We start from the raw sequence: 13,735 nt of genomic DNA, 5'->3' as shown, positions 1-13,735 counted from the left end.
CCACGCACATTTAAGCATCCCAGTTTTATAAAGTTTTTCTTCTTCTCTTTTTTAGTAAATGTATACAGGAGAAGGGGTTACTAGCCCATTGCTCCCGGCATTTTAGTCGCCTCATACGAAACGCATGGCTTACGGAGGAAAGATTCTTTTCCACTTCCCCATGGACAATAGAAGAAATAAAAAAGAACAAGAGCTATTTAGAAAAAGGAGAAAAACCTAGATGTATGTATATATATATATATGCATGTGCGTGTCTGTGAAGTGTGACCAAAGTGTAAGTAGGAGTAGCAAGATATCCCTGTTATCTAGCGTGTTTATGAGACAGAAAAAGATCTATACAAGTATTCATGAGATTAGGAGTTCAAAACTTACCCAATTCCTTTTCAGTCTGAGATGCATTTGGCTGCTGAGAAGCAATTATAGGATCTTCATATACATGACGAAATGATGATGAGGTGAGTATACCTGGATTCACATATTCTATGAGGGCAAATAACTCCTGCGGAGATTATGAAAAGTGTCATCAGAATTGAATGCTATAAATAAAAATTACATTTTAATTTCCTATGCATTATAGGCATACCCAGTTTATTCTCTGGGTGGGTTACATGATCTCAGAATGTTATGAGAGCAAAGATGAATGGATTTTAAGTGCCTAAGGAAAAATCAAAAGGTCCACTGAAAGAAAATATTCTGCTGTGAGTCTGATGAAATATACTACTTTTTTTTTCTTAACATAATGGCAGTTTCCCATCAAAGCAAAGTGATCTACAAAACAAAAACTAAAGTTTTTCTTTTTACATCTAGTAATTTATACAGGAGAAAAGGTTTACTAGCCCTTTGCTCCCACTAATTTATTTCATAATCAAGATATTATTATTGTAAAACATATATTAATAATGCACAATACTCGCTAATTATTGTAGTACATAGTTTGGAATTTGTATAGGATATGACGAACACTAGTAGTAGTAGGTTGGTAGACAGTAACCACCCAGGGAGGTACTACTGTCCTGCCAAGTGAGTGTAAAACGAAAGCCTGTAATTGTTTTACATGAAGGTAGGATTGCTGGTGTCTTTTGTCTGTCTCATAAATATGCAAGATTACAGGTACATCTTGCTACTTCTACTTACACTTAGGTCACACTACACATACATGTACACGTTTATTTATACACACTCATCTGAGTTTTCTTTGATTTTATCTTAATAGTTCTTGGTCTTATTACTTTTCCTTTTATATCCATGGGGAAGTGGAATAAGAATCTTTCCTCCGTAAGCCATGCGTGTTGTAAAAGTCAACTAAAATGCCGGGAACAATGGGCTAGTAACCCCTTTTCCTGTAAAGATTACTAAAAAGAAAAAGAAGAAGAAAATTGTCAAAGTGGGAAGTCTGAATGTGCGTGGATGTTGTGCAAATGATAAGAAAGAGATGATTGTGGATGTTATGAATGAGAAGAAACTGGATGTCCTGGTTTTAAGTGAAACAAAGCTGAAGGGGGTGGGAGAGTTTCAATGGAGAGGAATAAATGGGATTAGGTCAAGGGTTTCAAATAGAGTTAGAGCTAAAGAAGGAGTAGCAATAATGTTGAAGGATAAGCTATGGCAGGAAAAGAGGGACTACAAATGTATAAATTCAAGGATTATGTGGAGTAAAATAAAGATTGGATGTGAAAAGTGGGTTATAGTAAGCGTGTATGCACCTGGAGAAGAGAGAAGTGTAGAGGAGAGAGAGAGATTCTGGGAAATGTTGAGTGAATGCGTGGGGAGTTTTGAATCAAGTGTGAGAGTAATGGTGGTTGGGGATTTCAATGCTAAAGTGGGTAAAAATGTTATGGAGGGAGTAGTAGGTAAATTTGGGGTGCCAGGGGTAAATGTAAATGGGGAGCCTTTAATTGAGCTATGTGTAGAAAGAAATTTGGTAATAAGTAATACATATTTTATGAAAAAGAGGATAAATAAATATACAAGGTATGATGTAGCATGTAATGAAAGTAGTTTGTTAGATTATGTATTGGTGGATAAAAGGTTGATGGGTAGGCTCCAGGATGTACATGTTTATAGAGGGGCAACTGATATATCGGATCATTATTTAGTTGTAGCTACAGTTAGAGTAAGAGGTAGATGGGAAAAGAGGAAGGTGGCAACAACAAGTAAGAGTGAGGTGAAAGTGTATAAACTAAGGGAGGAGGAAGTTCGGGCGAGATATAAGCGACTATTGGCAGAAAGGTGGGCTAGTGCAAAGATGAGTAGTGGGGGGGTTGAAGAGGGTTTGAATAGTTTTAAAAATGCAGTATTAGAATGTGGGGCAGAAGTTTGTGGTTATAGGAGGGTGGGGGCAGAAGGAAAGAGGAGTGATTGGTGGAATGATGAAGTAAAGGGTGTGATAAAAGAGAAAAAGGTAGCTTACGAGAGGTTTTTACAAAGCAGAAGTGTTATAAGAAGAGCAGAGTATATGGAGAGTAAAAGAAAGGTGAAGAGAGTAGTGAGAGAGTGCAAAAGGAGAGCAGATGAAAGAGTGGGAGAGGCACTGTCAAGAAATTTTAATGAAAATAAGAAAAAATTTTGGAGTGAGTTAAACAAGTTAAGAAAGCCTAGGGAAAGTATGGATTTGTCCATTAAAAACAGAGTAGGGGAGTTAGTAGATGGGGAGAGGTATTAGGTAGATGGCGAGAATATTTTGAGGAACTTTTAAATGTTGAGGAAGAAAGGGAGGCGGTAATTTCATGCACTGGCCAGGGAGGTATACCATCTTTTAAGAGTGAAGAAGAGCAGAATGTAAGTGTGGTGGAGGTACGTGAGGCATTACGTAGAATGAAAGGGGGTAAAGCAGCTGGAACTGATGGGATCATGACAGAAATGTTAAAAGCAGGGGGAGATATAGTGTTGGAGTGGTTGGTACTTTTGTTTAATAAATGTATGAAAGAGGGGAAGGCACCTAGGCATTGGCGGAGAGCATGTATAATCTCTTTATATAAAGGGAAAGGGGACAAAAGAGATTGTAAAAATTATAGAGGAATAAGTTTACTGAGTATACCAGGAAAAGTATACGGTAGAGTTATAATTGAAAGAATTAGAGGTAAGACAGAATGTAGAATTGCGGATGAGCAAGGAGGCTTCAGAGTGGGTAGGGGATGTGTAGATCAACTGTTTACATTGAAGCATATATGTGAACAGTATTTAGATAAAGGTAGGGAAGTTTTTATTGCATTTATGGATTTAGAAAAGGCATATGATAGAGTGGATAGAGGAGCAATGTGGCAGATGTTGCAAGTATATGGGATAGGTGGTAAGTTACTAAATGCTGTAAAGAGCTTTTATGAGGATAGTGAGGCTCAGGTTAGGGTGTGTAGAAGAGATGGAGAATACTTCCCGGTAAAAGTAGGTCTTAGACAGGGATGTGTAATGTCACCATGGTTGTTTAATATATTTATAGATGGGGTTGTAAAAGAAGTAAATGCTAGGGTGTTCGGGAGAGGGGTGGGATTAAATTATGGGGAATCAAATTCAAAATGGGAATTGACACATTTACTTTTTGCTGATGATACTGTGCTTATGGGAGATTCTAAAGAAAAATTGCAAAGGTTAGTGGATGAGTTTGAGAATGTGTGTAAAGGTAAAAAGTTGAAAGTGAACATAGAAAAGAGTAAGGTGATGAGGATATCAAATGATTTAGATAAAGAAAAATTGGATATCAAATTGGGGAGGAGGAGTACGGAAGAAGTGAATGTTTTCAGATACTTGGGAGTTGACGTGTCAGCGGATGGATTTATGAAGGATGAGGTTAATCATAGAATTGATGAGGGAAAAAAGGTGAGTGGTGCGTTGAGGTATATGTGGAGTCAAAAAACGTTATCTATGGAGGCAAAGAAGGGAATGTATGAAAGTATAGTAGTACCAACACTCTTATATGGATGTGAAGCTTGGGTGGTAAATGCAGCAGCGAGGAGACGGTTGGAGGCAGTGGAGATGTCCTGTCTAAGGGCAATGTGTGGTGTAAATATTATGCAGAAAATTCGGAGTGTGGAAATTAGGAGAAGGTGTGGAGTTAACAAAAGCATTAGTCAGAGGGCAGAAGAGGGGTTGTTGAGGTGGTTTGGTCATTTAGAGAGAATGGATCAAAGTAGAATGACATGGAAAGCATATAAATCTATAGGGGAAGGAAAGAGGGGTAGGGGTCGTCCTCGAAAGGGTTGGAAAGAGGGGGTAAAGGAGGTTTTGTGGGCAAGGGGCTTGGACTTCCAGCAAGCGTGCATGAGCGTGTTAGATAGGAGTGAATGGAGACGAATGATACTTGGGACCTGACGATCTGTTGGAGTGTGAGCAGGGTAATATTTAGTGAAGGGATTCAGGGAAACTGGTTATTTTCATATAGTCAGACTTGAGTCCCGGAAATGGGAAGTACAATGCCTGCACTTTAAAGGAGGGGTTTGGGATATTGGCAGTTTGGAGGGATATGTTGTGTATCTTTATACGTATATGCTTCTAAACTGTTGTATTCTGAGCACCTCTGCAAAAGCAGTGATAATGTGTGAGTGTGGTGAAAGTGTTGAATGATGATGAAAGTATTTTCTTTTTGGGGATTTTCTTTCTTTTTTGGGTCACCCTGCCTCGGTGGGAGACGACCAACTTGTTGACAAAAAAAAAAAGAAAAAATGATGAACACTAATAGGAAATGGAAATTTAGTGTTAGTTGGCAAGTGTTAGTTCAGTGAGATCATCTGCCTGTTTGTCTATCAAAAAACTGTTGGAGAATCCACAGTACAGTGGACCCCCGGCATACGATATTAATCCGTCCCTGAGAGCTCATCGTATGCCGAAATCATCGTAAGGCGAATTAATTTTCCCCATAAGAAATAATGGAAAATCAAATTAATCCGTGCAAGACACCCAAAAGTACGAAAAAGTCTTACCGCATGAAATATTAAGTTTAATGCACACAAACTGAAGAAGAAATGCACAGTAAGTAGTACTCTACTAACAATAGAATACATGACACTTACCTTTGATGAAGATCTGGTGATGACTGATGGAATGGGAGGAGGGGAGAGTGTCGAACTTATTGTTTAGAAGGGGAATCCCCTTCCATTAGGACTTGAGGTATCAAGTCCTTTTCTGGGGTTACTTCCCTTCTTCTTTTAATGCCACTAGGACCAGCTTGAGTCAGTGGACTTCGGTCGCACAACATACCTGTCCATAGAGGCCTGTACCTCTCGTTCCTTTATGATTTGTCTAAAGTGGTTCACAACATTGTCATTGTAATAGTCACCAGCACAGCTTGCAATAGATGTGTGAGGGTGATTTTCATCCATAAAGGTTTGCACCTCAAGCCACTTTGCACACATTTCCTTAATCTCTTTTTTCAGTTCCATACTAATTCTCACCCTTTTTACCACAGGGATGGCACTAGCTTTCTTTGGGTCCAAGGCGACTTATTTTGTGGTAACAAGCACTAAAAACACTGGGATAATGTGAAATGTACCGAATGTATGCGTAGATGCGACCGCACTGGCTAGCTTGTGAACATTGATGCTGAGGCCACATGTGGGACACGTCTCTGACGAATCGCATGAGGCGAGTTTTTTAACGTGAGGCAAGGCAAAATTTTTGCATTAAAATGTATCATATGCCGGATTTAACGTATGCCGATGCCATCGTATGCCGGGGGTCCACTGTAATTACAATTTGGAACTAACTTACAGAAGGACTTTTGGGAGCCTCTGCCTCTTCCTCTGTAGAATGAGGGCTCTTGTGGTATAAAATGGCTTAAAGATGACTCTAATGTGATTTTCTTTTTAACACGTCGGCCGTCTCCCACCAAGGAAGGGTGACCCAAAAGAAAGAAAAACACAGAAAGAAAGAAAAAACTTTCATTATCAGTCAACACTTTCATCATCACTCATACATAATCAATGTCTAAGCAGAGGCACCCAGATATGACAGTTTAGATAGTCACTCCAAACTGCCAATATCCCAAACTCCTCCTTTAAAGTGTAGGCACTGTACTTCCCATTTCCAGGACTCAAGTCCGGCTAATATGAATATTAAGAGAAAAAATGATGTGATGTTTGATTACAAGGTTCACATATTTTTCTCTTTACACAGCTCTTAATAATGTGAAAGGCTGTTCTTACTACATCCACATCCAAAGTAAATAGCCATGTGAACCTAGGTGCCTGCCTGTTACCTAAGTTGGGATGGAGCAGATTATCAAACACCAAGCAATAAATACAAAGCAATCAGCTTACAGCAGTATTAATATACAGTGGACCCCCGGTATTCGATATTAATCCGTTCCTGAGAGCTCATTGAATGCCGAAAATATCGAAAAGCGAATCAATTTTCCTCATAAGAAATAATGGAAATCAAATTAATCTGTGCAAGACACCCAAAAGTATGAAAAAAAAAAAAATTTACTACATGAAATATTAAGTTTAATGCAATAGAATATTTACAATAACAATAAAATAATTGACAATTACCTTTAATGAAGATCTGGTGATGATTGATGGGATGGGAGGAGGGGAGAGGTGTTAGTGTTTAGAAGGAGAATCCCCTTCCATTAGACTTGAGGTAGCAAATCCTTTTCCGGGGTTACTTCCCTTCTTCTTTTAATGCCACTAGGACCAGCTTGAGAGTCACTGGATTTCTGTCGCACAACATATCTGTCCATAGTGGCCTGTACCTCCCGTTCCTTTATGACATTCCTAAAGTGTTTCACAACATTGTCAGTGTAATAGTCACCAGCACGGCTTCCAATAGCTGTGTTAGGGTGATTGTCATCTAAAAAGGTTTGCACTTTAAGCCACATTGCACACATTTCCTTAATTTTTGAAGTAGGCAACTTCTTCAATTTCTCTCTCCCCTCCTCCGAAGCAGTTTCCTCAAGTGTGGCCTCTTGCTGTTGAAGATGATCTAGCAGCTCATCAGTGGTTAGTTCTTCATTGTCCTCCTCCACCAACTCTTCCACTTCCTCCCCACTAACCTCCAACCCCAAAGACTTCCCCAATGCCACAATGGATTCCTCAACTGGCGGATTCTCAGGGTTAGCCTCAAATCCTTCAAAATCCCTTTTGTCTACACATTCTGGCCACAGTTTTTTCCAAGCAGAGTTCAAGGTCCTCTTAGTCACTCCCTCCCAAGCCGTACCTATAAGGGTTATACAATTGAGGATATTAAAGTGATCCTTCCAAAACTCTTTTAGAGTCAGTTGAGTTTCTGAGGTCACTACAAAGCACCTTTCAAACATAGCTTTTGTGTACAGTTTCTTGAAGTTGGAAATAACCTGCTGGTCCATGGGCTGCAGGAGAGGAGTGGTATTAGGAGGCAAAAACTTCACCTTAATGAAGCTCATGTCCCCAGAAAGTCGCTCTGCCAAGTCTGTAGGATTGCCAGGGGCATTGTCTAATACCAGGAGGCACTTAAGGCACTAATTTCTTTTCAATTAGGTAATTTTTCACAGTGGGGGCAAATGCATGGTGTAACCAGTCATAGAAAAAGTCCCTAGTGACCCATGCCTTACTGTTTGCCCTCCACATCACACACAAATTAGCCTTGAGGACATTGTTTTTCCTGAACACTCTGGGAGTTTCAGAGTGATACAATAATAAAGGCTTCACTTTGCAATCACCACTAGCATTGGCACACATTAACAGAGTAAGCCTGTCTTTCATAGGCTTATGTCCTGGGAGTGCCTTTTCCTCCTGAGTAATGTAGGTCCTGCTTGGCATTTTCTTCCAAAACAGGCCTGTTTCATCGCAATTAAACACTTGTTCAGGTTTCAAGTCTTCACTGTCTATGTAATCCTTGAATTCCTTCACATATTTTTCAGCTGCTTTTTGGTCTGAACTGGCAGCCTCACCATGCCTTACCACACTGTGTATGTCACTACGATTCTTAAATCTTTCAAACCAACCTTTGCTGGCCTTAAATTCACTCACATCAGCACTAGTTGCAGGCAATTTCTTTACTAAATCGTCATGCAACTGCCTAGCCTTTTCACAAATGATCGCTTGAGAGATGCTATCTCCTGCTATCTGTTTTTCATTTATCCACACCAATAACAGTCTCTCAACATTTTCTAACACTTGCAGTCACTGTTTCGTAATCACAGTTGCACCTTTTGCAAGAACAGCTTCCTTGATTACCGTTTTCCTGCTCACTATAGTAGAGATGGTTGATTGGGGTTTATTATACAACCTGACCAGCTCCGACACACGCACTCCACTTTCGTACTTTGTAATTAGCTCTTTCTTTATTTCAATAGTCATTAGCGCCTTTTTTCTCGAAGGGTTGGCACTAGAAGCTTTCTTGGGGCCCATGGTGACTTATTTTGCAGAAAGAAGCACCAAAAACAGTGATAATATGGATAATATGGAATGTACCGAATGTATCCTTAGATGCGCGCACACTGGCTGGCTTGTAAACACTGGCACACACGGGGCAGTTCAGGCCACACGTGGACACGTCTCGTACGAATCGTATCGAATACCAGGTTTTCGATCTGATACCGAGGCAAAATTTTTTGCGATATAATGCATCGAATACCGGATTTATCGAATACCGGGGGTCCACTGTACATGGTAGTGATTAAAGAGGCAATGATCAAAATTCATCAAAATTCTATAAAATGCAGGTAGCTACATTATTTTTACAATACATAATGTAATACACTTAAAAAAATAACCCTTACCTGCAGATCATTCTGAACTGGAGTTCCTGTAATTATGACTTTTCTTCTACAATTAATACTTGCAAGGAGAGATGTAGTTTTAATATTGGCATTCTTTAAGCGGTGCCCCTCATCACAGAGGAGGAGATCAAATTTTAGTGTTTTAATCAGATCAACACCACGTACAAACATTTCATATGATATAATCATAATTCCTGAATGCTGTACTTTGCCAAAGTCTTCAACCTGTATAAAAGAGAAACAACATATTGCAATGGAATTGGTTTAAAATGGGTCTCAAAAGTGGGCAAAATTGCTAATGTGTGAATTGTGCCCTGAACACTAACTCTGCACTTGCATAACTCCTTAAGTTTTCCATCAAATTTTGTACTTATGGTTTCATTACCACCAGAAAAAGATTCTCTACCATTTCAGAATTAAAAAAAAGAATGTAGACACTCAGCACTTAATTTCAGGGCTTTGGACAGTGAAAGAGTCAACAAAAGTAAATAATTAAATATCAAATTAATTTGCGAAGTTACTTTACCTTGTTGGCTTGATTCACAACATAGACTTTAATTCTCTCTCTTCCCAGCCATTTTGTGAATTCCTTTTCCCAACTGCTCGTGAGACTCGATGGAGTGACGATCAAACTGTTCTTTACTACCGGAAGTCCACCATAGGGGCCCTGACAAAATGCAATGATGTGTAGATCGAGTGTTTGCATTGAAGCACGTAAGTGATCACTTCTTAAATAAGGAAGATGAGTGCCTGCTTCACTGATGGAAATGAAGGTGTGTGACATTGTAGATTAGAAAGTGATCTGGCAAGAATTGCAAGTCTATGAAATAAACAGTAGCTTGATGAAAACTCTACAGCATTCTTGTCAGGCAACTCTGCCACATTTTATGGTGTACTTTCCAGTACACCATTGTTTTTTAGTAAGAATGAGATTTAAACAGAAATGCATGATGTCGCTATAGTTCTGTTTTTGCTGTATATGGGGTAGTAAGAAAAGTTAATGGAAGTGGGTGCTCCTAAAAAATAATTAATCTGATTTTATATTGTTGCAGTTGCACAAATAACCTGCACTTAGGAGAGGAAACTTATAACAATGTTTCAGTCCATCTCAGAACACTGACAAGTCACATTGAAGCAAGAGGTGGAGAATGCCAGAATATATATGATGGAGGGTGGGGGGGTGAAGATGGGAGTAGTAGTAGTAGCAACAGTAGTACCCCTGCTGTTACTTTTATTACTACTCCCTCTGCCACCATCCTATGCCCTCCACCAACACTACTAGTACTACCTCTATTTTCTCTACTACTACTACTACTACTGCTGCTGCTCTCTTCTTCCTCTGCTCCCTCTCATACATACTGTGGCCTTCTCCACTTCTCGCTTCAGTGTGACTTGTCAATGGACCAAGACAGGCCGAAATGTTGTCATAAGTTTCTTCACTTTAGTGCAGATTGATTGTGTACTGTTCCAGCCATGGTATTGTGATTTTGTGAATTTTTTTCTGTTGCAATTGCAATTTGAAGTTCACAGATGTACTTGAGAGAGTCAAAAGAGAAACTGCAAAATTTGGTATAGGAGACTGGTAAGTTGTTTGAAGAGAAAACCAAAAGTGAATGCAGGGAACTGTAAAGTTATTAGAATTAATAAAAGTATAGGAAATGAAAGATTAGAAGGTTAGATTAGAAGGTGTGAATATAATGCAGAGAATTCGTAGTTTGGAAGTTAGGAGGAGGTGCGGGATTACCAAAACTGTTGTCCAGAGGGCTGAGGAAGGGTTGTTGAGGTGGTTCGGACATGTAGAGAGAATGGAGCGAAACAGAATGACTTCAAGAGTGTATCAGTCTGTAGTGGAAGGAAGGCGGGGTAGGGGTCGGCCTAGGAAGGGTTGGAGGGAGGGGGTAAAGGAGGTTTTGTGTGCGAGGGGCTTGGACTTCCAGCAGGCATGCGCGAGCGTGTTTGATAGGAGTGAATGGAGACAAATGGTTTTTAATACTTGACGTGCTGTTGGAGTGTGAGCAAAGTAACATTTATGAAGGGATTCAGGGAAACCGGCAGGCCGGACTTGAGTCCTGGAGATGGGAAGTACAGTGCCTGCACTCTGAAGGAGGGGTGTTAATGTTGCAGTTTAAAAACTGTAGTGTAAAGCACCCTTCTGGCAAGACAGTGATGGAGTGAATGATGGTGAAAGTTTTTCTTTTTCGGGCCACCCTGCCTTGGTGGGAATCGGCCGGTGTGATAATAAAAATAAAAAATTAGAAGGAAGGAATGTGGAGATGTATATGTATTTAGTTTTTTTTTTCAACAAACCAGCTGTATCCCACCAAGGCAGGGTGGCCCAAAAAGAAAAACGAAAGTTTCTATTTTTAAACTTAGTAATTTATACAGAAGGGGTTACTAGGCCCTTGCTCCCGGCATTTTAGTCGCCTCTTACAACACGCATGGCTTATGGAGGAAGAATTCTGTTCCACTTCCCCATGGAGATAAGAGGAAATAAACAAGAGCTAGAAAGAAAATAGAAGAAAACCCAGAGGGGTGTATACATATATGCTTGTATATGTATGTGTAGTGTGACCTAAGTGTAAGTAGAAGTAGCAAGACGTACCTGAAATCTTGCATGTTTAAGAGTCAGAAAAGACACCAATAATCCTACCATCATGCAAAACAATTACAGGATTCCATTTTACACTCACTTGGCAGGATGGTAGTACCTCCCTGGGCAGTTGCTGTCTACCAACCTACTACCTATTTAGATACTTGTGTAGATTTATCATGTGGATTCATGAAAGATGAGGTAAATCCAAATAAATATGGAAAAATGTGGTGATAAATCTGCGGGAAGGAAGAAGCATGTCAATGTGAGGTCAGTACACTTCTGGAAAGACAGTGATAGTGAATGTTTTCTTCTCTGGATCACCCCGCCTTGGTGGGAGACATATGTTGAGCTAAAAATAATATTGAAGAAAAGTGCAGTAATGTTTAAACCAACTAGCATTTAGTTAAAGCTCACAATATTATTATCATACAGCAACACTATCATGAATCTTTTAAAAAAGGTTAAAGATATCATTACAGACATTTTTATCTAACCCTCTTGCACAAACTATTTATTTCTTGTAATAATTTACCTGCTTGAGAAGAGTCCACACCAGAGTAATGCACTGTAGTGTCTTGCCAAGGCCCATTTCATCTGCTAATATTGCTCCAAAGCTACCAGGAAGCCTATATCCCATGACACATTCATACAAGAAGATGACACCTTCATGCTGGTGTGGTCGTAGCTGTCCGCTGATGTATGGATCTATTACTACGTCCACCACTTTTGCTCCGCTACTGTTATAGGTCCACTATAAACAAAACATGTCCAAAGTTGTAGAACTCATAATTATGTACTGTACTAAAATAAGACTCTGCTACATTGAATAAAGTTAAATTTTCTGATTTGGGTTTACATGCATTAAGTCAAACAGAAAGCTTACCACTTGGTTTCGGTCACCCACATACATTACTAAGTGGCAATACCTTTAGCCTTGACTCTTAGTTCTTCCCTTTAGTTATACCCACATTAATCCAATGCTGGAAGGTAAAAAATAGTAAAAGAAGTATCTGAAAAAAAGAGAGTATAATTCTGTAGCAAGGTCGTCTTATGATTAGTAGATCTTGCACTAAATAAATAGGTTATTTACTGACCACAATACAAATATTTTTTGCATGTCCTTTTATCCAATTAATTCTTTATTTAAGTGATGTAGTACTAGCAGCAGCATTATTTTCATTCTGCTAACAATCTTATCTCTGATTATTCTACTCTTCATAGTTTTCTTCTTCTTTCAACAAACCAGCCATATCCCACTGAAGCAGGTGGCTTAAAAGGAAAAACAAAAGTTTCTCCTCTTAAATTTAGTAATACAGTGGAACCTCAGTATACGTCCAGCTCCCTCCTCAAGCAAAGCTCAGCACTCGACCAAACAAATACGACTTGCCAGAACTTCGCTGTAAACTATTTCATGTCTCTTCGCATTTTTTGATGTTTTTTTGCATTATTTGTATAAATAAGTCACCATGGAGCCTACGACGATTAGTGATAACAGCCAACCAAACAGAAAATTGGTTGGGAAGAACTTGTTCGATACTCAAATGGAGCGGCACTCAAGCAGCCTTCTGGAATGAATTAAGGTTGCATACTGAGGTTCCACTGTATATACAGGAGAAGGGGTTACTAGCTCCTTGCTCCCGGCATTTAAGTCGTCTCTTACAACACGCATGGCTTACAGAGGAAGAATTCTGTTCCGCTTTCCCATGTAGATTGGAAATAAACAAGAACTAGAAAGAAAATAGAAAAAACCCAGAGGGGTGTGTATATACATGCTTGGTATAAACCTTGGCAATAAATACCGACAAGTTGGTTTAGAAAGACATAAGCAAACATTATGGCATATTTATTAGAAAACGTTTCAGTCCTGGGACCTATATCACTTCTAACATACAGAGGTAGAAAGACATTATATATAGCGGAGAGTGAGGTGTGAGTGACGCATGGTGACCTGAAGAATGTTATGTTGGGATGAGGACGGGCAGACGATGAGATCATGTGACTCCTGTGTTGTTGAGTTGGTGGTGCTTAGCCTACTTAAGTATCATGTATGCTAATGTTTTTGAAATTTTGTGGTTTCCAGTGTTATGTTCTATTGTGTCGGTGAGAGCGATTAGTGAGGCTTCTAGGCACCGTCGGGGTCTGAGGTCTGGTTCGGTGAGAATGAGTTGTGCCTCATTCCAGTTCATCAAATGCCCCGTGGAATCTCTGTGGAGGACACAGGCATACCTTAAATCATCTCTGTTACAGGCACTTCGATGCTCGTTCAGGTGGACCGCAAGATCTCTGCCTGTCTTGCCTACATATTTCTTGGGACAGAAACCGCAGGGGATGGTGTAGATGCCTACTGTAGAAGTTACAGGTGTGGGGCTGTGTTTCATAGTGAGGTCTTTGATAGATGATGTGTTTATGGTGGAAATGTTTTATCCAAGTTTGACCTTTCTAATTTTTAA

The 13,735-nt window shown here is 39.6% G+C and overlaps 1 protein-coding gene across 2 annotated transcripts in view; it reads right to left on the bottom strand.

The window, feature by feature from the left end:
- Positions 1-346: 346 nt before the first annotated feature.
- The window catches only part of LOC138851034 (DNA repair and recombination protein RAD54B-like), a 37,888-nt gene continuing 24,499 nt past the window's right edge, over positions 347-13,735 (bottom strand). For both annotated transcript variants that reach the window (XM_070086793.1, XM_070086794.1), the window contains 4 exons: positions 11,818-12,036; positions 9,219-9,359; positions 8,693-8,917; positions 347-499 (listed from right to left, as the gene is read on the bottom strand). In XM_070086793.1, the coding sequence (XP_069942894.1) occupies positions 362-499; positions 8,693-8,917; positions 9,219-9,359; positions 11,818-12,036 (723 nt within the window). In that variant the 3' untranslated portion in view covers positions 347-361. The remainder of the gene's footprint in view (positions 500-8,692; positions 8,918-9,218; positions 9,360-11,817; positions 12,037-13,735) is intronic.

The sequence above is a fragment of the Cherax quadricarinatus genome, chromosome 19 (genome assembly GCF_038502225.1).
Source record: "Cherax quadricarinatus isolate ZL_2023a chromosome 19, ASM3850222v1, whole genome shotgun sequence".
NCBI classification, from domain to species: domain Eukaryota; kingdom Metazoa; phylum Arthropoda; class Malacostraca; order Decapoda; family Parastacidae; genus Cherax; species Cherax quadricarinatus.
This window is presented reverse-complemented; position numbering and strand designations above follow the sequence as displayed.